The sequence below is a fragment of the Bos indicus x Bos taurus genome, chromosome X, assembly GCF_003369695.1.
Source record: "Bos indicus x Bos taurus breed Angus x Brahman F1 hybrid chromosome X, Bos_hybrid_MaternalHap_v2.0, whole genome shotgun sequence".
NCBI classification, from domain to species: Eukaryota; Metazoa; Chordata; class Mammalia; order Artiodactyla; family Bovidae; genus Bos; species Bos indicus x Bos taurus.
The window spans coordinates 23,939,025-23,963,590 of NC_040105.1; the positions used below are offsets into that span (position 1 = coordinate 23,939,025).

Below are 24,566 nucleotides of genomic sequence, written 5' to 3' on the forward strand. Positions count from 1 at the left end.
ATATCAGGACAGCGCCAAAGGTTGGTTTGTTGAGACAATATGAGTCCAGAGATTGTCCTAAAAACCACCTGAATCTTCTTTCATTGGTGAGGATGGGGCTTTTTTTAATGGTTCTCTTAAAAAGACTATAAAGCATGAATCAGAATAGTAAGAACACTTGAGCTCTACTCTTTAAGCAAATTTCAAATATATAATACATTATAACTAACTGCTGTCACCATGCTGTACAGTTGATTTCCAGAACTTATTCATCTTATGACTGAAAGTTGTACCCCTTGACCAGTATACCCCTACTCACTAACCCCTCAGCCTCCGGTAACCACTGTTTTATTCTCTATTATTAGGAATTCAACTTTGTTTTTTAGATTCTACATATAAGTTAGATCATTAATACTTGTCTCTCTGTGTCTGACATTTCATTTAGCATAAAGTCCTCCTAGGATCATTTACCTAGTTAAAAATGATGGGAGTTCTCAACATACACAAAAATATGGTAACTATGGGAGGATTTAAGTTACGTAGTTAGATCCTGGCACTAATTTCACAATGTATGCAAATATCAAAAACACTGTAATATATATATATATATATATATATATATATATATATATATATAACAGTTACATTTGTCAAAATATAAAGAAAAATATCAAAATAGAATAGCAAGTAACACAGTAATTGCACACAAGGACAAAATTTCATATCAGAAAATTTCATTAATGACACTGGTATCAGTGAAGAAAGAACCCACGGAGAGCTGTCAGTCTAAGGAGTTGCCTCTATTTCTCCATGGGTTCTTGAGGACCCTGGTGCAGTTAGGGGTCTGAAGTTAGAAAAGGAAAGGATTCCAGGATTCCTAGAACTCGATGCAAGTTCCCTAACTGGGAACACTGAAACCCACAGATTTCTCACCTCCTGCAGGAATTTCCAGGAAGTCTCAGGTATATAAGTGTCCAGGTGAGATGTACATGCATTTCATACCAGGGGTCTCAGGAGCTGATGTCTTCAATGTGAGGCCTTAGCCTCAGGTCAGCAGATGGGATGTAGCCCAGCACCTACACGGGTCAAGGAAAATATGGAAAGAGAAAAGAGCATCACTCACCACAGAAGAGGGAACCCAAGAGAGGCCTCACTGTTGGTCTCAGGGGCTCCAGGATGGCTGTTAGGTTTGGGCTCACAAATACTTCCTGCTGGGTGTGCAGACAGAAGTGAGTATGAAGGGATGAGGCCAGTTCACTGAGCTCAGCACAGGGACCCCTTAACAGTCAATGAAAGGACCACATCTCACCCAGCAGGAAGCTCCCCCAGAACCCACCCCCCCTCACCCAGGTCCCACCCTTGCTGTCCTCCTGGAGCCCAGATGCACATGATAGGAAGTGACATCCCCCTAATCACACTGGGGGTACTACACCATCTTTGATAGTATTGCTATCTCTGGGAGCTGCAGTACATGGTGACCAGAGGGAGGAGGTCCAAGTTTCAATCAGGTGTAAATGTGTGAGGTGACATGAGTTACCAGTGCAGGGATATACCCCGGAACCCCCAATCCATTTTCCCTCCAAGAAAGGGGGCCACACAGCCCCAGCCAACCCTGCTCTCAGCCCAGAGGCTAGGGCCTGGCTCTTAGGTCCCAAGTCCATTGACTTCACACGTGGGGTCTCTGTAAGAAATGCCTGGATCTGGGGGTGGTGGATCTGGGTGCAGGGTTGGTGGACCCTGGCTCTGTTCAGTAGAGGGAAGTCCAGGATTCTGTGGAATGAAGGAGGGATCTGCAGGGGGACTGAGTTTCTCAACACCCCAGATTGGCCACACCTAACCCTTTACCCAGCGTGACTTGGCCGGGGAGCAACCGGTCAGCATCTGGGGAGTTCTAAAGGCTGAGGGCTCCCTGACTGCAATCACCAACACAGGACACTCGGGGAAGATGGGACCTCGTTCTGAAGGGCTGGCAGCAGGTCAGCAGAGGGAGGATGTCAGGGCTCGGGTGGAGTCAGGGTAATGACCATCTTCCGCATCACACAGCCGACTCAGGACCCTCCCCTGTGGCCAGCACTTCCTCCCAGCCAAACATGGGGACGGGGGCGGTGGTCTGTCAGGGGAGGTTGCAGCTTGGTTGTGAACGGGCAGCTTCGAGACAGCAGAAGGGCGGGTCCCGGCTCCCTTCATTGGGGGCCTGAACATTCCCTCCTCTCATCATCTGGGGTGACAGGGAAGGTGGCAGCGTCAACTTCAAAGCAAGAGAGGGAACAGGGTGGGTGGGTTTGGGGGCGGGGGGGGGGATATGAGGGAGTCTTGCCCCAGGTTTCCTCATGACTCTGAAATATGAATTGAAAGGACTGCCTCCCCTGCCAGCTCCCACAGGCCTCCCTCTTAACACCGAGGCAGGGCTGTCTGGCTGTGCCCCAGCGATCACTCTCATTTTCTACTCAGTTGTCTCAAGGGAGGGGATCACCAGGAGAACAGACTTGTGGGTCCTAGAGCACTGGGCTCAAGGACTGCTCAGAGGCGGCTTTGGTTCAAGCCAGGGAGGAATCTCCTCAGTGCAGTTGTTCACAACATCTGCTTGTCCTTCCTCTAGGTGCCCTCCTTGCCTGCCACCCTGCCCACATGTGCCTGTGATCCATAACCTGTGTCACCATGCCTCGGAGGCACAAAAACAAGTATCATGCCCGTGTGAAATGCCACCAGGTCCAGGGGGACACTCAGTGTCCCCAGGAAGCCCAGACCAGTGCTGTTGCAGCCCCCAAAGAGGAGTGCCCCTCCTCCCCCTTGTCTGTCCCTCAGGGTTCTCCCCCAAGCTCCCCTGCTATTGGAGATCACCAGGAGCTTCAGGGAGCCATGGCCTCTAGCTCTCTTGATGCAGGGCCTTCCTGCTCAGGATGTGATGAAGGTGCCCAGGGCCCAGAGGACGAAAGTGCATGTGCCTCCCAGGCAGGCCCTGCCACTCAGAGCCCTCCCATAGATCCTCTGACCAGTAAGGCCAGCATGCTGGTGGAATTCCTGCTGGAGAAGTACACCAGGAAGGAACCCATCTCCCAGCACGCCCTGCTGAAGGTCGTTGGCAGCAAGTATAGGCAGCACTTCCCTGAGTTCCTCAGGAGAGCCTGTAAGCACATGGAGCTGGTATTTTGCCTGGAGCTGACGGAAGTCGACTGTAGCAGGAACATCTATGCCCGCATCAACAAGCTCAACCTCGGGGGTGATGAAGGTCTGAGTGATGAGTGGGGTCTGCCCAAGTCTGGTTTTCTCATGGTGCTCCTGGGCATTATCTTCATGAAGGGTAACCGAGCTACCGGGTAGGAGGTCTGGGAAAGGCTCAGTGTGTTGGGGGTCTATATGGGGAGGAGGCATTGGATCTTTGGGGAGTCCAGAAGGCTCATCACCAAAGATCTGGTACAGAAAAAGTACCTGAAGTACGGACAGGTGCCCAGTGGCGATCCTCCACACTACGAGTTCCTATGGGGCCCGAGAGCCTGTGTTCAGACCAATAAGATGAAGGTGTTGGAGGTGTAGGCCAAGATCCACGATACCCTCCCAATTTCCTTCCCAGACCTCTGTGACAATGGTCTGAGAAATCAGGCGGAGAGAGCAGGGCTGAGAGGTGTGGCCAGGGCTCCAACAACGGCTGAAGCCAGTGCCCCTTCCAGGGCCAAGTCCTACAGCTCCTCTCACATCTAGGGAGGGAGGCCCAGACACTTTCTTCCCTTTTGTTTTGGAACAGAGCTGTCAAGATCCTAAACAGTAGAGAGTACTAGGGTGGAGGGAACAAAACTGGTATGTTCTTTAGTGTTTTATGTAGTAAGGGAGTTTAAGTGCAACTCATTTTTAAAAATATATATCATTTTTCCTTTATCCATAGGAGAAATATCTAGTGAAAGTTGATTTAAATTAGATTAAGGAGATGAGGGAGGAGTTCAGTATTTTCAAATGTTAATTACTTTTCATAAGGTTTCTTGTGCTTCAGAATACAAATGGATTAATCATATAAATCACATTGTTTGCTGTTTTAAAGTTTTGAAAGCCACAGGTTGGGTATATGTAAAACACACTGAACATATTGAATATGTTGTTCACCATCTAAACAAGGTAAGATGACATTGGAACAGAATTTTCTCAAAGGGTAGTCAAGCTCCTAGATAGTGCAGGTTAGTAGGGGTCGAGAAAACCAAGTTTAGATCTCTATTTTCTTCCTGATTTAAACTAGTAACTTCTGTATATTATCTATTTCATTTTTATCGAATATTTTTACTTCTACAAGATTCCATTTCTTTAGAATACTGATTTGGTAATGATATTCCAGTTTTATTTATTGCTGTTTTAGGATTTTCAAGTTACAGTTTTGGTAGATGTAAAAGAAACCTGACATGCCTCTTGAGAAATTTGTATGCAGGTCAGGAAGCAAGCGTTAGAACTGGACATGGAACAACAGAATGGTTCCAAATAGGAAAAGGAGTACGTCAAGGCTGTATATTGTCACCCTGCTTATTTACTTATTAACTTATATGCAGAGTATATCATGAGAAACGCTTGGCTGGAAGAAGCACAAGCTGGAATCAAGATTGCCGGGAGAAATATCAATAACCTCAGATATGCAGATGACACCACCCTGATGGCAGAAAGTGAAGAGGAACTAAAAAGCCTCTTGCTGAAGGTGAAAGAGGAGAGTGAATAAGTTGGCTTAAAACTGAACATTCAGAAAACGAAGATCATGGCATCTGGTCCCATCACTTCATGGGAAATAGATGGGGAAACAGTGGAAACAGTGTCAGACTTTATTTTTCTGGGCTCCAAAATCACTGCAGATGGTGACTAGCAGCCATGAAATTAAAAGACACTTACTCTTTGGAAGAAAAGTTATGACCAACCAAGATAGCATATTGAAAACCAGAGACATTACTTTGCCAATAAAGGTCCATCTAGTCAAGGGTATGGTTTTTCCAGTGGTCATGTATGGATGTGAGAGTTGGACTGTGAAGAAAGCTGAGCGCTGAAGAACTGATGCTTTTGAACTGTGGTGTTGGAGAAGACTCTTGAGAGTCCCTAGGACTGCATGGAGATCCAACCAGTCCATTCTGAAGGAGATCAGACCTGGGATTTCTTTGGAAGGAATGATGCTAAAGCTGAAACTCCAGTACTTTGGCCACCTCACGCGAAGAGTTGACTCACTGGAAAAGACTCTGATGCTGGGAGGGATTGGGGGCAGGAGGAGAAAGGGATGACAGAGGATGAGATGGCTGGATGGCATCACTGACTCGATCGACGTGAGTCTCAGTGAACTCCGGGAGTTGGTGATGGACAGGGAGGCATGGCGTGCTTCGATTCATGGAGTCTCAAAGAGTGGTACACGACTGAGTGACTGAACTGAACTGAAATGAACTGGAAAGAAATTCATGAACCATCTGTATTGTCTTTATGATCTGGAAGTAGGTAATATGTCGCTGAAAGAGAGATTTTCATGGTAATGTGAAATGTGACCACAGAAATTATTGAGAAACCAAAAAGCAATTAAGCAAATATAAAGGAAAAAGCTGTTAATTTGTAGCATGCCTTATTTTCTCTAACCTCTTTTTTTTTTGGTTAAAAAATATATATATTTTGCCTTAATTTGGCTCATTTAAGAATATTCATTTCTTTTGTCCCAGTGCACTGCATAGTCTGTGCTATCCACTGGATAAAAATAACCGCAGATAGGAAGGTGGTATTTTGGAGGTTCATAATAATCATAGCTTCTGTTAAATTAAAGACCAGTGTTTCTTAATCAGTATGACTCTGCTTTATATGTAGTACATGCATTCCAGCATTCATGCAGGATAGGATTTAGCAGACTCCATTTATAGATGGATAACTTGCAGTCTTCTGAAGTTCACAAGACTGATAAAGTGACCTTCATCAGACAAGTCCCCTGATGTGCTCTAGTCCAGAGTCCTTCCCTTTCTTTGCAAGAGCAAGCACTGAGGAAATCTCTTTTCACCGTGACATATTTGGTACCATAACTAGGATTGTTGCCACGGTGAACTGCAGTTGTCTTGCCCAAACTGCTGGCTGGAGACCCCTGACTTTTGCTCTATCTCTCCCATGAAAATTTGCTTGCTGTCACTCTCTGCTTTGTTCTTTTTCCATGACCCACAGGGCAAGATCTGGGTCAGCCCACTGTGTCATGGCTCCCCTCAATTAAGAGCTGCAAGGAGTACCCCCAGGCTGTGCATACCCAAAGAACACTTGGGTGGCAGCTGACACTGTCTTAGGCCTGGAAGACACAGAATTTCCAATGATGAAGGCGCCCACTGAGGCCAAGACTTTTCTCCTCTCAGTCTTTGTCATTTCCTCTATGGCTCTACCCATTTTGAGGTGAGAAGTTTAACCGAGAAGACTGCATGATGTTCAAATTAAGACTGGACAAATAATCACGGACTTGACTGGGTGAGTTTCTTTTCTGTAAGTCCTCGAGCCCAATTCCCTCCCACACATTCTTAATCCCAGTGTGGTTCCCGGACCAGAACTGCATCAGGGGCCAAAACTGGGGGAGTCTGCATCCTTCTCTAGATTTTTGGCATAACTCACCACACCCCAACCTTACACTGTGGGCGATCACCTCCCTTCTGGGGATCTCAAGAAGACTTTACCTATAAAAAGGGCAATGTGTCCTGGAACTGCAAGCTGAGCTTAGGAACAGAGAACTGCAAAAACTATTGGCATGAACAACTCTGTCCAAACATTTACATTAAGAACCTTGACTGACCTCTAGCATGGTTTCTAGCAGCAACCCAAGGCCACGTTCTAGGACAATTCAGCTACCCCTGAGTTCCTGTTTAGAAAATTTCAAGGCTGCCAAAGGAATCAGTTCCAGCCAACATCTGACATAAGCCCCTCATCTTCCTTTATTGAGACTGTCTATTTAAAACAAAGACCAAAAAAAAAAAAGAAAAGAAAAAGAAAAAACCCTCATGATTACAAGAAAAGTGTGATGGAAATAAACTAGAAATTGATAACAAAAAGTCAGCAGGAAAATTAAAGATAATTTGCAGACTAAACAATAAACATCTAAATAACACATGGGCCAAAGATAAAATCTAATGAGAAAGTTTAAAATATTTTTACAAAATGAAAACAAAATTACAACTTATCAGAAGGTGTATGATAACAGCAAAATCAGTAAAGAGGTATACACAGTATTGAGTGCCTATAACAAAAAAACCTACAATTAATAACTTAAGCTTCTATACTAGTAAACCTGTGAAAGAAAAGAAAAAGCAGAGGAAGAATAAATCAAAGTGGAAACCAATGACACTGAAAAAAGGAAGGCAATGCAGAAAAAAACAAAACCCAAAGAAGTTTCTTTAAAGATACAAAATAAAAAGAACATAAAATTCTCCCCAGGCTAAAGAAGAACAAAGAGAAAAAACACAAATTACATTACTAATAGTAGAAATGAAGGAGGGGCCATTACTACTGATTCCATAGACTTTAAAAGGATAATGAGTGAATATTATAAACAACTCTGTGCCTACAAAAAGGAAAGGTTCCATTGAGAAACTGCTTGAAGGTATAACTTAGCACCACTTTCACAAAGAAAAATAGATACTCTGAATTGGTCTGTATCTATTAAAGAGAATTAATCTATAACTAATAAGCTTCCAATAAAGACACTAACAGACCCAGATGTTTCCACTGATGAATTCTAACAAAAATTTAAGGAAGAAATGATAACAATTCTCTACAATCTCTCCCAGAAAATAGAAGCAAAAGGAACACCTCCTAATTCCTTTTCTGTGAGGTGAGTATTACACTCGAATATCAAAATCAGATGAAATTAAGAGAAAAAAATTGAACACAAATGCCTCTCATGAACATAGAAGCAAAATCCCCAACAAAATATAAGAAAAGAAACCTAACAATTCATAGAAGGAATTACATACTATAGCTAAGTAGGATGCATTTTAGATGTGCAACATTTGAAAATCGGTAATCACAAATCATAATAACAATAGTCTAAGGAAGATAATCACAAGATGAGATCAACAGATGAAGGAAAAAATCATCTGATAAAATCCAACACCCATTCATCATAAAAAATCTCAGCAAACTAGATACAGACAGGCATTTCCTCAGTTTCGTATACAACATCTGAAACTACAGGTAAAACATCATACTTTATAGTGAGAAGACAGATGCTGTCAAAGGTGAGGAACAAGGCGAGGATATCCCTTCTCACCATGCCTATTCAACACTGTAGTGAAAGTCCTAGCCAATGCAGTGAGATAAGAGAAGGAAGCAAAAGATACAGATATTTGGAAGGGAAAAATGGAATTATAATCATCAACAATAAGAAAACTCCTGGCATTAGTAAGCCAGGACTATATGTTAATAAGGTTAATATATTATCAATATATAACTACTATATAATTAATACATTAATAAGGTTAATACATAATAGTCAATTCTTTTCCAATAAAGAGATGGAAATTGCAAATAAAAACCTAATACCATTCACATTAGCACCAAAATATATTAGAAATAATTCTTCAAAAATATGTATAAGATTTACATGAGTAAAACTCATAAACTGCACTGAAAAAAATTAAAGAAGATCTATATAAGTAGACACACCATGTTCATAGATAGGGAGATGCTGTATTGTTGAGATGTCACTTATTTCCAACTTAACCTAGATACTTAATGCAATTCTGTTTAAAATTCCAGCAAGATAGCTTGTAGATAGCAGCCACCAACTTAAATTTTACGTCAAAAATGAAATGATCCATAATACCCACTGAAGTCAATATGAAAGGTCAAAGTTAGAGAATTGATATTACGGGATTTCAAAACTTGCTTTAAAGCTACAATACTCAAGACTGTATGCTATTAACAGAACAATAGACAGATCAATGGCACAGAACAGAAAATCTAGAAACAGACACCCCAAACACTCAACCGACTTTTAACAAAGGCGCAAAGGCAATTCAATGGAAAACGACAGTCTTTTAAACTTACAGTCCTGGGATAACTAGACATCCATATCTAAGAAAAATGAATCCACATACAAACTCTAAACCTTTCAAAATAATTAACTCAAAGGGAATCACAGACCTGAATGAAAAACTCACAATTTAAAAGAAATTGCAGGGACATCCCTGGCAGTCCAGTGTTTAAGACTCAACACTTCCACTGCTGGGGGAAGAGGTTTGATCGCTGGTCAGGTACTAGGATTCTACATGCCATATGCAATAGGCAAGAAAATCTAGAAGATAACACGGGGGCAAAACATAAGTTTGGTAATGAGATTTTAGGCTCAACACCAAAAGCACAGTCCATGAAAGAAAATAATAAGCTGAACCTTGTTATTATTAAAAACTTCTACCTATTTGCAGGGCAAGAATGGAGACACAGATGTAGAGAACGGGCATGTGGACACATCGGGGGAAGCAGACAGTGAGACGAATTGAGAGAGTGGTGTGGACAAATATGCACTACCATGTGGACAACAGGCATGAGGGGGAAGTTGCTGGGTGACACAAGGAATCAGCTCAGTGATGACCTAGAGGGGTGAGGTCGGGGGTGGGAGGGAGGTTCATGAGGGAGGAGATATATGTATACTTATAGCTGTTTCATACAATAAGCCTGACACACCATTTAATTATCTTCTAATTAAAAATAATTGTTAAAAAATCTATGAATTTAAAAACTAGAAAAAAAATCTGGAGAAGTACATATAGCCACTAGAGTTATATACAACAATGCCAAATGAATAAAAGTCAGAAGTGATAAAAAGCAAAGGATCACAGTAACAATTTGATTCTCGAATTACAAATCTTAGAAAACAGGACAGGAAATATTCAAACATGTAAGAGACTTCAAAAATCTGGAATAAACAAAGATCACGGCAGCAAGATCATCCAGTTGGTCTGGAAGAATCAACAATTACTTACACCAAGTAACAGAAAATACACCATAAACAGAAGCACCATAGAAAAAATTTACCTACAAAGAAACTTTAGAAAAATGTATACAGTCTTCATGGAGGCAACAAGAATTTCCTGAGAGTCTCAGGAAAAATAAGGCTCGAACAGAATAGTATGTTATGTATATTCATGAAGAACAGATCTTGTAAGACTGTCAATTTTCTGTAACTCTTTTACAGATTTAGTACCACATTCAGGGTAGCTGAGACCACAGTGAAACACGGTGTGCTGCTTTTTGTACTCAGAAGTAACCACAGAAATCTTATGGAAAGAATGAAGAAAACTATTAACAAAAGTGAAAATATAAAATTAAATAATCCGTGATGGACAGTAAGTCTCCACTGAACTTACCCTATGTGTGCCCAAGTTGGGGAGTACTTAAGAGACTGGCACAGATGTGCAGGCTGCAAGGGAAGCAGACAACAGGATCAGCTGCAAAAGGCTTTAAACTTGAGCCCTGGATTCTTCCACTCTGCCCTGGGATCATGAATCTCCACTGCTTCACTGAAGGAATCTGAGGCAGCATCTCCAAGGCCCCATGCCAGGACCATGGGGCACCAAAGTTTGGCTTGGATGTGGCAGCATGGCCCAGATCATAAAATAACCAACACAAAGTTTGTTGTGTGTGTGCTTAGTCACTCAGTTGTGTCCGACTCTTTGCGACCCCATGGACTGTAGCCCACCAGGCTCCTCTGTCCAAGGGGAAACTCCAGGCAAGACCACCAGCTTCGGTTGCCATGCCCTCCTTCAGGGGGTCTTCCCAACCCACGGATTGAACCCAGGTCTCCCAGGCTGCAGGCAGATTCTTTACTGTCTGAGCCACCAGGGAATGCTAGTGGATGAGAACTGGCCCTTTAAATGATCACCTTAATAGACTATCACCCAGGGACTAAAAGAGAAAAGTTAGTATCACAGTAATTGTGCAAAACGACAAACATCATCTCAGAACTTTTGATCAATGACCCTGCAGTCGACTAACAGCCCACAGTGAGAACTGTCAGGCTAAGGAGGCCCTTCACTTGCTTTTCTGGAATTGTATGAGCATGGTTGTGGACAGGGGTGGACTTATACCAGAAAGGGAAGGATTTCCAGGCCCTGTCAGCAGTCAATATGAATGAAGTTTCTGAGTGAGATGTGAGGGGTTCCACACCACAGAAGACAGTCTCTCATCCTTCCCTCTCAGCTCATCTTACCTGTAGCAGCCATTTCCAGGAAGCCTCCAGTATAAATGGCGAGATGAGATGTATGTACACTTCATACCAGGAGACTCGGGGGTTCACATCTTCGATATGAAGCCTTGGCCTCAGGTCAGCAGATGGGATGCAGCCCAGCATCTACAGGGGTTAAGGCAAGGCATGGAGAATGACAGAACATCGCTTACTATAATAGCAAAGAGAGCCCAAGAGAGCCTTCGGTGTTGGTCTCATGGGCTCCAGGAAGGCTGTTAGGCTTGGGCTCCCCAATTCTTCCTGTTGGGAGTGCTGACACAAGTGAGAGGCATGGAGTGAGCCAGCTGACAGTTCAGGACAGGGACGTCCCAGGACCCCTTAAGAGTCAAGGTAAAGTCCACGTGCCAATCCTGTGAGAAGCTCGCCCAGAACCCGGCCTGTCCAGGTCCCGCCCTTGCTGTCCTCCAGGAGCCCAGATGCGCATGACAGGAAGTGACGTCCTCCTAAGCACGCTGGGGGAGCGACGCCATCCTTGATAGTGCCGCTATCTCTGAGAACTGCCGTTGACGGTTGCCAGAGGGAGCAGTCCGAAGTGTCATCGGGTGTGAAGATCGGAGGTGACGTGAGTTACGAGTGCAGGGACACGTCTCTGTACCCCCATTTTCTTTTCCCTCTGAAAAGAGGGGGCCGCACAGCCTCCGGCCACCCTACCCCTGCACTCAGACCAGAGGATCCAGGCTAGCTCTTAGGCCCCAAGACCATCCACTAACCCCTGGGGGGGTCTCGGGAAAGAATGCCTCGGTCAGGCTCTGCTGGACCCCAGCTCTGCTCGGTAGAGGAAGAGCCACGAGCCCTGTCGAGTGAAGGAGGGACCCTCGAGGGGACTGAGGGCCTCCATACACCAGAACGGCAGCCATGTGTAACCCCCACTCACCGCAATTTGGCTGCGGATTATCCGGCTGAGGGGCTCCCTCACTGCCACCTCGGACACGGGACACTCGGAGAAGAGGGGACTTTGGTCTGAGGGGCTGGCAGCTGGTCAGTAGAGTGAGGATATGAGGGTTCAGGAAGAGTCAGGATGAGGGCCATCCTCCCCGACAAATGGGTCACTCAGGAACCTCCCCTCTGCTCAGCGCTTCCCCCCGGCCAAACATCGGGAAGGGGGATGGCGGTCTGAGAGGGGAGCTTGGAGCCTTGTTGTGAAGAGGCAGACACGAGACAGCAGAAGGGAAGGTCCTGGGACCCTTCAGTGAGGGGCTGAGTATGCCCTCCTCTCCTCGTCTGGGGTGACAGGGAAGGTGGCAGCGTCAATTTCAGACCGGAGAGGGAACAGGCTGGGTCCGGGAGAGGGGGCGTCGGATATGGGGGTGTCTCGCACCAGTTTTCATCCTGACTCTGAATGTCAGCTGAGAGGACCTGCCTCTCCTTCCAGCCCCCACTGGTCCCCCTTTTAACACCCAGGCAGGACTGTCTGCAGTGCCCCAGGGCTCACTCTCCGTTGCTACTCAGTGGTCTCAGGGGACAGGCGGACCAGGAGAACAGGAGCCTTGTGGGTCCTAGAGAACTGGCCTCGAGGACCCCTCAGAGGTGGCTACCACTCTCCTCGCTGAAGGTTCTCACAGCATGTCCTTGTCCCTCCTCCAGGTGCCTTCCTGCCTGCTTTCCTGCCCGCACTCCCACCTGCAGTCCCTGACCTGCTGTCACCATGCCTCGGAGGCACAAGAGCAAGTCCCATGCCCGTGGGAAACGCCACCAGGTCCGGGGGGACACTCAGGAGGCCCAGGCCAGTGCTGCTGAAGCCCCAAAGGAGGAGTGCCCCTCCTCCCACTCTACTGCCCCTCAGGGTTCTCTCCCGAGCTCCCCTGCTGCTGGCAATCACCAGCAGCTTCAGGGAGCCATGGTCCCTAGCTCTCCTGATGCAGGGCCTTCATGTGCAGGATCTGGTGCAGGTGCCTCCCAGGCAGCCCCTCGCAAAGATCTTCTGGCCAGGAAGGCCAGGATACTCGTGGAGTTCCTGCTGGAGAAGTACACCAAGAAGGAGCCCATCACGCAGAACGCCCTGATGAAAATCGTCAGCAGGAAGTACAGGCAGCACTTCTCTGAGATCCTCAGTACAGTCCGTGAGCGCATGGAGCTGGTCTTTGGCCTGGAGATGAAGGAAGTCGACGGTAGAGGGAACATCTACACCCTGATCAGGAAGCTCAACCTCGGGGGAAACGATTGTCCGCGTGATGAGGGAGCGCTGCCCAAGTCCCGTCTCCTCATGGTGCTGCTGGGGGTCATCTTCATGAATGGTAACCGCGCCACTGAGGAGAAGATCTGGGAATTCCTCAGTATGTTGGGGGTCTATGCTGGGAGGAGGCACTGCATCTTTGGGGAGCCCAGAAGGCTCATCACCAAAGATCTGGTGCAGAAGGAGTACCTGAACTACCACCGGGTACCCAATAGTGACCCTCCGCGCTACGAGTTCCTGTGGGGCCCGAGAGCTTGTGTTGAGACCAGTAAGATGAAGGTGCTGGAGGCTCTAGCTAAGTTCCACGGTAGGGTCCCTAGTTCCTTCCCAGACCTCTATGACGAGGCTCTGAGAGATCAGGCGGAGAGAGCAGGGCTGAGAGGTGCGGCCGGGGCTCGAAGCAAGGCTGAGGCCAGTGCCCCTTCCAGGGCCTCCTCCCACATCTAGGGAGGGGGGCAGGGCACTTTGTTCCCTTTGTGTTGGAAGAGAGCAGTGAAGCTCCTAAATAGTGCAGAGTAGTAGGGGTGGAGGGAACAAAACCCATATCTTCTTACAGTTTAAGTGGTAAGCGAGTTTAGGTCTAGTTTGTTTTAACAAAATATATATCTGTTTTCTTGTATTCACATGAGAAATACCTAATGAACGATGATTTAAATTAGAAATGTAAAGAGGTGAAGGAGGTGTTTAGTATTTTCAAATGTTCTTACTTCTGATAAGGTGTATTGTGCTTCAGAGTTCAAATGTATGAATCATATAAATCATAGTTTTCAGCTGTTTTAATGTTTTAAAAGTTTGTGTATTTGTAAATCACACTGAAAGTACTGAATATATTGTTCACAATGAAAACAAGATAACATGACATTAGAAGAGAATTTTTCTTGAAGACTAGTCAAGCTTCTAAAGAGTGCATGGTGGTGGGGGTTACATCACATTTCTTTCCATCACATTTCTCTTTCTGTGTCACACGAGTAACTTCTACATATTATTTGTTTCATTTTTTTTTCAAATGTTTTTACTTCTAAGAGGTTGTTTTTCCTCAGAGTATTAATTTGGTAATGATACTGCGGTTATGTTCATTGCTGTTTGAAAAGTTTTAAAGGTACAGTTTTGGTAGATATAAAAGAAATTCAGGAGCCATCTATATTGTCTTTATGATCTGAAAGTAGGTAACATAGCACTGCAAGAGTGATTTTCATGTTAATTTGAAAGAAGACTACAGAAACTTTTGAGAATCATAAAGAAAATGGAGAAAAGAATAGAGTAAAAAGTCTTTAAGTTGTGGTTTACCTTCTTGCTTTTAAACTTTCTTTTAGTAAAAATAAAAAAATACTTTGACTTATTTAGCTCATTTAAGAATATTTGTTTCTTTTGTCCCAATTCACTGCATATTCTCTGTTCTCTCCTGGATTAAAAGTTAACTCAGATGGGAAGGTGGTATTTGAGGGGTTCATAGTAATCGTAACTTCCACTTATTACAAACCAATACTTAATCAGTATGCCACTGCTTTATATGTAGAACATGCATTCCAGCATTCATGCAGCATCAGATTTAGCACTCCATTTATGGATGGATAACTTGCAAATTTCTCAAGTTCACGAACTGATGAAGTGACCTTCCTAGGACTAGTCCCCCGATCTGGATTAGTGCAGAGCCCACAATGTGCCACTTCTCCCAGCCTAAGCCAGACATCATGTCTTTTCATTCATTTTTCCTCTAAACACTCCAAAAAATGTGTCTGGTTGGATACATGGGGCCCTGTCCCAAAGAACTGTTTTGGAATAAAGTTTAAAAAATGCTGATAAATGAATGGTATGAAAGAAGACAAAACTACTCAGGGACAATGTGGTCATGAACACATGCAATGACAGATATCCTGAAAAGATCAATATGCCCTCATTTATCCCTCTTGATTCTCAGGGACATAAAAGCCTTAGCTTAAGCACTGTGTCCTCAGGTCAATGGATGGAAGAGTCCCAGTCTCTGATACTTATCAAGGGGAAGATTTTAGAACACTAGGGGTCCCACAAACTATACCCTGCTTCTTGCCTTGTGTGGCCATGGGGAGAGCAGTCTGTCTGAGGTGTGCCTTCCTTTCCTGCAGGGCAAGGGTGGAGGGGTTCGCAGGGAGTTGAGTGCCTTGGTCTTGTGACAGCAGCTCCAATTCTGCCCAAGTAGGAGATCCTAAGAGGCCTTCATAGGATTTACAGTGAGGACACTGGGGGCTGACGAGTGGACACCCCGGCCCATAGCAAGGGGGATGGCATGGAGGAACAGGCAAGGGTAGCCAGGGAGTAGCTCTCTCACCTCCCCTTCTGTTGTCTCAAGAAGGCAAAAGCCTTGGCCACAGGCCAGCTGATTCAGCCAATAGAGAGGGTGGATTCCCATATGCTACTGGAAGTCAAGGTAAGAAACCTGATCTAAGACAGGGGGACCACTGACTCCAGAAGAAGAGTGGAGCCCTAGAATGTTCTCCTCCTCAGAAGGCCCCAGTAGCTTTGCACACATCTGGTTCATCCTGTCTTCCAATCCAGAACTTCCAAGAAAGTAATGCCTTTGTTCTGAGGAGCACAGCCTCAGGTGAGCGGAGGCTGCAGTCTGGGTCTGGTCAGGAGTGAGGATGAGGTCCCTGAACGGGGTGCAAGAGGACCACTCAGCCCAGAACAGGGGAGACTGTGGAGGCCCAGCCCTGATGCCAGCCCTATGAGACCCAGGAGAAAGCTTTCTGGCTGAAGAGCTTCTCTTTCCACTGGAGTGGTCTCAGGGAGGTGAGGGCCTTGGTCTACTGGGAGAAGCCTCACTTCAGTACAGAGTGGAAGCTAGTGACTCCAAATGAGAATAAAGGGACTGCACCTAGAACACAGCCCTGCCCCTCTACACCTCGCACTGGCACATTTGGGAACACAGGCATGATGCACCCCACACATTTCTTTTTAAGAGAATCTCAGGAGGTGAGGTGCTGGGGCTCAGGGGTCAACCTCAGGAGGAATTCCAGTTCATGCCAAGAGTCACGTAGAGGACCATGAGGACTAAAGGAACCACTCACACTATACCACTTTTATAGAATCCCTCCCCTAGGGTCAGCCATGAGTGACCACAGGTTGGCAGCCCTCACATCCTCCGAGGAGGTCTCAGGGAATTTAAGGCTGTCACATGAGAGGACAGGTCTCGTTAGGAGATGGGAAGTCAGTGTGAGGACCTGGAGAGAGGACATTAATAATGAAGAGAGGGAAGAAATACAGGTCTTCCTAGGAGCCTGACTGAGGACAGGTGCAGCCAGCCATCAGAAGGCCTCAATTTCCAGTCACAGCTTTCTGTCCTGAGAGACAACGGGTAGATGTGGTAAGTTAAGCAACCTCTGCTTTCTTCTATTGGGTCTCAGAGAGTTGTGGGCCTTACTCTGAGGACATGTCCTCAGGTAAATAGATAGGAGCTGCAAGACCTCCCAACAGTTCCCAGAGGACCCCTGGTCATTTCCCCAGAGGAGCTTCAGGTAACCCTTGATGTGGCAGGGAGGATAGTTCTTTCATACCTGGGTCAGCTACTCTGTGCAGACTGATTTCCCTGGGCCTTTGTCCTTCCAATCCTCCATGATAAAGGGAATTGAAGTTAGGCTTCAAACCAAGTGGCGTGCTCCTCCCCTAAAGTCCTTGCTAGGCAAGTTTACCTTTGATGTTTCTGCACGTGTATGACTGCCCCTTTCACTTTTTGGGAAGAAAATTGCTCACTAAAAGCCAGACAATAGTCCAAGCTGGAGACCTTCATTAGAAGGCTCCCACCAAGAGAAACGACAGCTCTTGGCTCGGGGAGCCTGCCTCCATATGACAGGGATAGAATAGCATAGGATACAGGTAGCTGTCCCAGGTGATTCTGTGGAAAAGAATCCACGTGCAATGCAGGAGATGAAGGTTTGATCGCTGTTCTGAAATATCTCCTGGAGGAGGAAGTGGCTACCCATTCCAGTATTCCTGCCTGGAGAATCCCATGGACAGAGAGCCTGGAGTGCTGCAGTTCATGGGGTTGCAAAGAGTCAGACATGAATGAGGGCTTGAGCACAGACAGACAGACTGGTAGATCTAGAAGTCTAGGAGGGGAATAGAGGTAGAGAAACATAGGAACAATTGGTAGACCATTGTAAGTTAACATCGTTCAAGAAAGGCATCATAATGTAGTGGAAGAAGGCAGGTTTGTTTAAATATAAAGGCATAAATAATACATGAGATGTTCCCCAGGCCTTTAGGTAAAAGAGGAATGTCACGACCCTTCTATCCATTTGAAGAAGTTCTACAATAATCCAAGTTTGACCTCATAAGGTCAGACACTCTCCTGCTCCAAATGAATTGGGAGGCAGTGATGTAAGCCTGACCTGTACTCAAAGAAGGCAGTCTTTCCTAGTCCTCCACTTTCCATTGACTATAGAATGTATTCCACTTAATCCTCCAGGCAGAGCTCCAACACCTGACTGCTTGCATCTCTTACAAGCATCCTATATACATTAATCTATTTCTTGCCTAACACTTTGCCTCTTGCTGAATTCCTTCTGTGCTGAGACACAAACAACCTGAGCTGCCCTAAGTCCAGCTACCAGGTGAGTGATTCTAATTAAAAAACCACGGTTCAAGTTCCAATCTGGATTTTTGGGGGGTTGGAGTCCTGGCCATGTGGATTTGAGTCAAAACCTGGTGTGATAGGTTTGGAAGTCTCCATGCCACCCCTTCGAAAATTTAAACTACGGCCTGTTAAACTGGCTCATAGGGGTAGTATGAAAGTCACTTTCTTCTGCATGTCTCTGCACATAGACTCCCAATATCTTTGCCTTTGGGTGTCCAAATCCAGACACTGTATGCCATGAATGCCTCCACTTTGTGTTTATAAAATTCAAGCTGAGAGTGTCTAAAGGATAAGGTGAGAATGGACAAAAAAAGAAAAGAAAAGAAATTGAGCTAAACATTTTCTGGCTACCTTCTGAAATATGGCTGTCCTGGTGCTTCAGATGGTAAAGAATCTACCTGAAATGGCAGGAGATCGGGGTTCGATCCCTGGATTGGGAAGCTCCCCTGAAGTTGGGAATGGCAACCCACTTCAGTATTCCTACCCAGAGAATCCCATGGACAGGGATCCGGAGGGCTACAATCCATGGGGCCACAATGAGTCAGACATGACTTAGAGACTGAACAACAACAGCAATCTTCTAAACCTTCTTCTACTTTACCACTTCTTGCTGCAACTAGTGAAGCCCATGCGTCCTAGAGCCTGTGCTCCACAGTAAGAGAAGCCACCACAATGAGAAGCCAGTGCACCCCAATGAAGGGTAGCCCCTGCTCCTCGAAACTAGAGAACACACACGCAGCAGAAAGAGCCAGCCCAACCAAAATGAAATACATAAATAATTTCTTAAAAAAAAATACTCAGGGAAGCCACAACGTCCCCTGGGGTGAGAACTGAACCACATTCTGCCCAGCAAGATCACAGGTGAGGGATGCCACAGCCATGAAAAATCCATAAGGGAATTCAGTGACACCAAAAGCCCCTTATGAGCATTCGTCATTTCCTTTTCAGATGGGTAACTGACTGTCCATTGCTGAAGACTTGCCCTTAGGATTCCAGCGAGGTCCCTTATGTCCAAGTCTTCCTTGCCTTTAGGAAAAACTCTGAACTTTGAAAGACTTGCCAGGTAGACTCTGCTGGCTTGGCAATGCTTAATTTGCCTACAAAAGCCCTTCCCCTTCTCCAGATGGTACTAACCATCAGCCAGCCACTGAGCCCTGTTCACAGGAACTCTTTTTGGACAAAAGAAGGAGCCTCTTGGACCACAGACCTCTTCTTCATTTGTACTCAGCATTGAACACCACTATTCCCGGCCCTCATCTAACCTGGGGCTCTAGAACTCCTTAAACTCTATCCACCTCAGGAAGTCATAGGGCCCACCAGACTTCCATAAGAATCCAAGTTCCCCTCTCCATGCAGGATCTCAGTTGGATAAAACAAGATTAGGGAAAATTCTCAGATGACCCCAAAAAATATCTAGACAAGTTTAGACATCTATGACTTTTGAATTAATCCAGAAGGACATTTATATCATCCTTGCTCAGACACTCTCTCAGGCAGAAAGGACAACTCTATACAGATTCTGCACTCAGCTGGGAGACAGTTATCACATGGCAAAGTCCCAACCATTTCCCATGGGAACGATGGCTGTTCCCTGCTCAGAATCTAATTGGGAGTATAATACTTGAGCCAGGTTAGCAGCCAGGGATGCTTTGTCTTCCTCTTCCCCACCTGAACACTGGTGGTCAGAGCACACCCAGAGAGGCTCCCTGTTCTGGCCAATGACCACCACTAGGTTTCCAGCCATGTCAGGACCAAGCAAGACAAAGTGCCAGCAAGGGGTGTCACAGGTGCACCAAGACCTAAACGGTGACTACTGTAACCCAGGGTTCATGATGCCATATTTATAAAAAATAGCACTGTGGTTTCTGTCGTTCTTCCCACTCCATGGATTTTGCGTGGGTACTTATGGGTAACTGCCTGCACACTAGGAGAAAAGTTATATAACCTAAAGCTGTCCATCAACTTGTCAGTCAAATGACACAGGACACACATGACCCTACCACATGGCAGGACCGCTTCTGGTTTCCAGACAGCCTGCTCTCCTCCTTCTCAGGAGTGTAATTTTGCTCTGCTTCATAAAACTGCTACTTAAAACTGCTCTGTTTCTCCAATAAATTCTTTCTCTTTGGGAGGACAAAAACAGGAAATCAGTGTTCTGCTGGTGAAAATATGGATCACATATTTATTACTGTTCATCAGGTTCCAGTTAAAGTTTTTATATTTTATAACACAAATTTAGAAACTTTTGATTGCTGTGTGATCTAGAACAAGAAAACACAGCAATGGAAGAGGGATTTTCATGCAAATTTGAAGAGACTCTGAGGTAAAATAACTTAGGTCAAGTAAAAAAGAAAAGAAAAAGTCAATTTTGGTAAGTTTTTGGTGAAATTCTTTTAATACTCCTTTTTAGTAAAAGTATTTCCTGAGTTTATTCAAGATTGTGGGAGAAATTACATAGTAATAAAGTAGACAACTTTATCTTTGTCACTCTTATTTCCAACCAGTAATTGAGTACTCCTTGGAATGCTCCATGGCAGAACTGGGGATGGTAATAAAAAGAAGCCTGAGCCACTGTCCATAGAAGTTAACTGTCTATAAGTTGCTGCCATATCAAGCAGATGGGGAGATACCCTTTGAGACCTAAACATGTGACAAGTTGAAACCAGGGATGAGAACGAGAGGAGGTTGCAGATTAGAGCAAGTCAAAAGTAAATGCTTTGAGGCGAGGCATGTGGGTGCTTTGGAACACTGCAGTTCCCTTGAGGATGTAATTTGAAGTTACGTGGGTTGGTGGGCTAAATGAGGCTGAGTGAATTGAGGGCAGTGGGTGACCCTGAAATGGGGGGTTTAAGTTGAGAAGTTGAAGAACGGAATGGAAGATTACCCTTGATTCTTACTTTGAGACTGTGGGTAAAACAGAGAGACTCTCCACCTCGGACAGGAATAAAATGGGTTCTGTGCTCCTGCCCTAGTATGGAGAAATACAGTGCACGAACTGGGGATTTAACCCCACTGCCTCCAGGGTGTTTGCCGGAAAGAAGGATGGTATTTCCTTGAACTGAGATATCTAATACTCACTGTAAAGCAGTCTCCACATTGGGGTCAGAGGCCACTATGTTACAGAAATGTTCTACTACATATTTTAAGCATAATTTGGGGGAACTTCAAATGAAAGCTACACTTTTGGTGCTGGTAAAATTAATGAAAATGGGGGGTGTTGGTATGGATGAAAAGGCAACTGGAAGGGAAGATCTTTGTCCTTGACACAAATTCTAGAAGTTCTGAGTAGCATCCAGGCAGGGGAGATTCCTCTACATTCAAATGGCATATTTACAAATGGGGAAATTTTATTTAGTTTTACTAAGCAGAACTGTGTTCATTCTGAAAGTGCCACATATTTCTGATATCTCATGCAACTAAAAAAAACAAAATTCACAAACTATGGTCTGTAGTCATTATCAGAGGAATAAATGTCATTCTTTGAAATCCATTTTTGCAAGAGCTTTAGATCCTCTACATAGAAAACCCTAAAGACTCCACCAGAAAATTACTATAACTAATCAAGGAATACAGTAAAGTTGCAGGATATAAAATCAACACACAGAAATCCCTTGATTTCTATACACTAATTCCTATACACTAATAATGAGAAAATAGAAAGAGAAATTCAGGAAACAATTCCATTCACCATTGCAACGAAAAGAATAAAATACTTAGGAATATATCTACCTAAAGAAACTAAAGACCTATATATAGAAAACTATTAAACACTGGTAAAAGAAATAAAAGAGGACACTAATAGATGGAGAAATATACCATGTTCATGGATTGGAAGAATCAATACAGTGAAAATGAGTATACTACCCAAAGCAATTTATAGATTCAATGCAATCCCTATCAAGCTACCAACGGTATTCTTCATAGAGCTAGAACAAATAATTTCACAATTTGTATGGAAATACAAAAAACCTCGAAGAGCCAAAGCTATCTTGAGAAAGAAGAATGGAACTGGAGGAATCAACCTGCCTGACTTCAGGCTCTACTACAAAGCCACAGTCATTAAGACAGTATGGTACTGGCACAAAGACATAAATATAGATCAATGGAACAAAATAGAAAGCCCAGAGATAAATCCACGCACATATGGACAACTTATCTTTGACGAAGGAGGCAAGAATATACAATGGATTAAAGACAATCTCTTTAACAAGTGCTGCTGGGAAAACTGGTCAACCACTTGTAAAAGAATGAAACTAGAGCACTTTCTAACACCATACACAAAAATAAACTCAAAATGGATCAAAGATCTAAACTTAAGACCAGAAACTATAAAACTCCTGGAGGAGAACATAGACAAAACACTCTCCGACATACATCACAGCAGGATCCTCTATGACCCACCTCACAGAATATTGGAAATAAAAGCAAAAATAAACAAATGGGACCTAATTAAACTTAAAAGCTTCTGCACAACAAGGAAACTATAAGCAACGTGAAAAGACAGCCTTCAGAATGGGAGAAAATAATAGCAAATGAAGCAACTGACAAACAACTAATCTCAAAAATATACAAGCAACTCCTACAGCTCAATTCCAGAAAAATAAATGACCCAATCAAAAATGGGCCAAAGAACTAAATAGACATTTCTCCAAAGAAGACATACAGATGGCTAACAAACACATGAAAAGATGCTCAACATCACTCATTATCAGAGAAATGCAAATCAAAACCACTATGAAGTACCATTTCACGCCAGTCAGAATGGCTGCGATCCAAAAGTCTACAAGCAATAAATGCTGGAGAGGGTGTGGAGAAAAGGGAACCCTCTTACACTGCTGGTGGGAATGCAAACTAGTACGGCCACTATGGAGAACAGTGTGGAGATTCCTTAAAAAACTGGAAATAGAACTGCCTTATGATCCAGCAATCCCACTGCTGGGCATACACACCGAGGAAACCATAAGTGAAAGAGACACATGTACCCCAATGTTCATCAGAGCACTGTTTATAATAGCCAGGACATGGAAGCAACCTAGATGTCCATCAGCAGATGAATGGATAAGAAAGCGGTGGTACATGTACACAATTGAATATTACTCAGCCATTAAAAAGAATACATTTGAATCAGTTCTAATGAGGTGGATGAAACTGGAGCCTATTATACAGAGTGAAGTAAGCCAGAAAGAAAAACACCAATACAGTATACTAACGCATATATATAGAATTTAGAAAGATGGTAACAATAACCCTGTATACGAGACAGCAAAAGAGACACTGATGTATAGAACAGTCTTTTGGACTCTGTGGAGAGGGAGAGGGAGATGGTGGGATGATTTGGAGAATGGCATTGAAATATGTATATCATATATGAAATGAGTCACCAGTCCAGGTTCGATGCACGATACTAGATGTTTGGGGCTGGTGCACTGGGATGACCCAGAAGGATGGTATTGGGAGGGAGGAGGGAGGAGGGTTCAGGATGGGGAACACATGTATACCTGTGGCAGATTCATTTTGATATATGGCAAAACCAATACAATATTGTAAAGTTAAATAAAATAATATTTAAAAAAATCACATATATTACAATAGTTCTACAAAATACGGTTTAGAACACTCACTTTGCAGATTACAAATTTGGTAATATTCTCAAGTTCATAAGACTTGTGACAGAGCTGGAAATAGACATTTGGTCTGCATCTGTCGAGAGGCACACTGTTCCACCTCTTCCCAGCCTGAGGCAGACCTAGTGTCCTTCAGTTCTCCTGTCATCTCCCTACTCCAAACTGTATTTCAGAGGCTTCTGTTTCAAGACAGCGGTGTAGGAGGATGTCTGTTCATCTCCTCCTGCACCATAACTGCAACTAGCTGTTGAACAACTATCAACAGGAGGACGCTGGAACACACCACAAATGATACCCCAAATTCAAAGAATAAGTGAAAGTCGCAACAAGATAATAGGAGGGGTACAATCACAATGAATTCAAATCCCATACCCTCTGAGTAGGTAACTGGAGAACAAAAATACCAAAGAAGTTCTCCCACGATTGTGAAAGCTCTGCACCTCACATCAAGGAACGCAGCCTGTGGTTCTGACAAAGGGACTTGGAATTCCCTGGTCATCTGACCTTCAAGGGCAATGGGATTTGATTATAGGACTCCCACAGAAGTAGGGGAAACAGGCACACCACTCTTGGAGGGCACAAACAAATCTCGCATGCACCAAGACCCAGAGAAAAGGAGCATTTACTCCACAGGAGACTGAATCAAACCTACCTCCAAGTGTTCGAAAGTCTCCTGTGGATTCATGGGTCAGCTGGGCTCAACACAGGGATGGGGGCACTGGCAGAAGCAGTCCTAGAGGTCCTCCTTGTAGTAAGCCTTCCTACAGGTCAGCATTAACTCTGCCATAGAGACCACGACCCATAATTCAAAGAGAGGCAAGCACTCTAATGTTCACTGCAGAACTGTTTACAACAACCAGCACATGGAAGAACGTGGATGTACATCGACAGATGCAAGTATAAAGAAGCTGTGGAAGGCACATTCAATGGAATATTGCTCTTGTTATTTTGTCACTAAGTTGTATGTGATTC

General features: G+C 44.4%; 2 protein-coding genes across 2 annotated transcripts; both read left to right on the forward strand.

The window, feature by feature from the left end:
* Positions 1-2,637: 2,637 nt before the first annotated feature.
* Positions 2,638-3,300, forward strand: LOC113887597 (melanoma-associated antigen B1-like). Its single transcript, XM_027534784.1, has one exon. It carries the CDS (start codon positions 2,638-2,640, stop codon positions 3,298-3,300), a length of 663 nt encoding a protein of 220 aa, XP_027390585.1.
* A 9,533-nt stretch (positions 3,301-12,833) lies between these two features.
* LOC113887599 (melanoma-associated antigen B4-like) lies at positions 12,834-13,808 on the forward strand. The gene has a single exon (XM_027534786.1). The coding sequence runs from the start codon at positions 12,834-12,836 to the stop codon at positions 13,806-13,808; it is 975 nt and encodes a 324-aa protein (XP_027390587.1).
* Positions 13,809-24,566: the final 10,758 nt, after the last annotated feature.

What these genes read in the sequence shown, in the direction of transcription:
- LOC113887599 (XM_027534786.1), top strand. Translation starts at nt 12,834, where the DNA reads ATGCCTCGGAGGCACAAGAGCAAGTCCCATGCCCGTGGGAAACGCCAC.
- LOC113887597 (XM_027534784.1), top strand. Translation starts at nt 2,638, where the DNA reads ATGCCTCGGAGGCACAAAAACAAGTATCATGCCCGTGTGAAATGCCAC.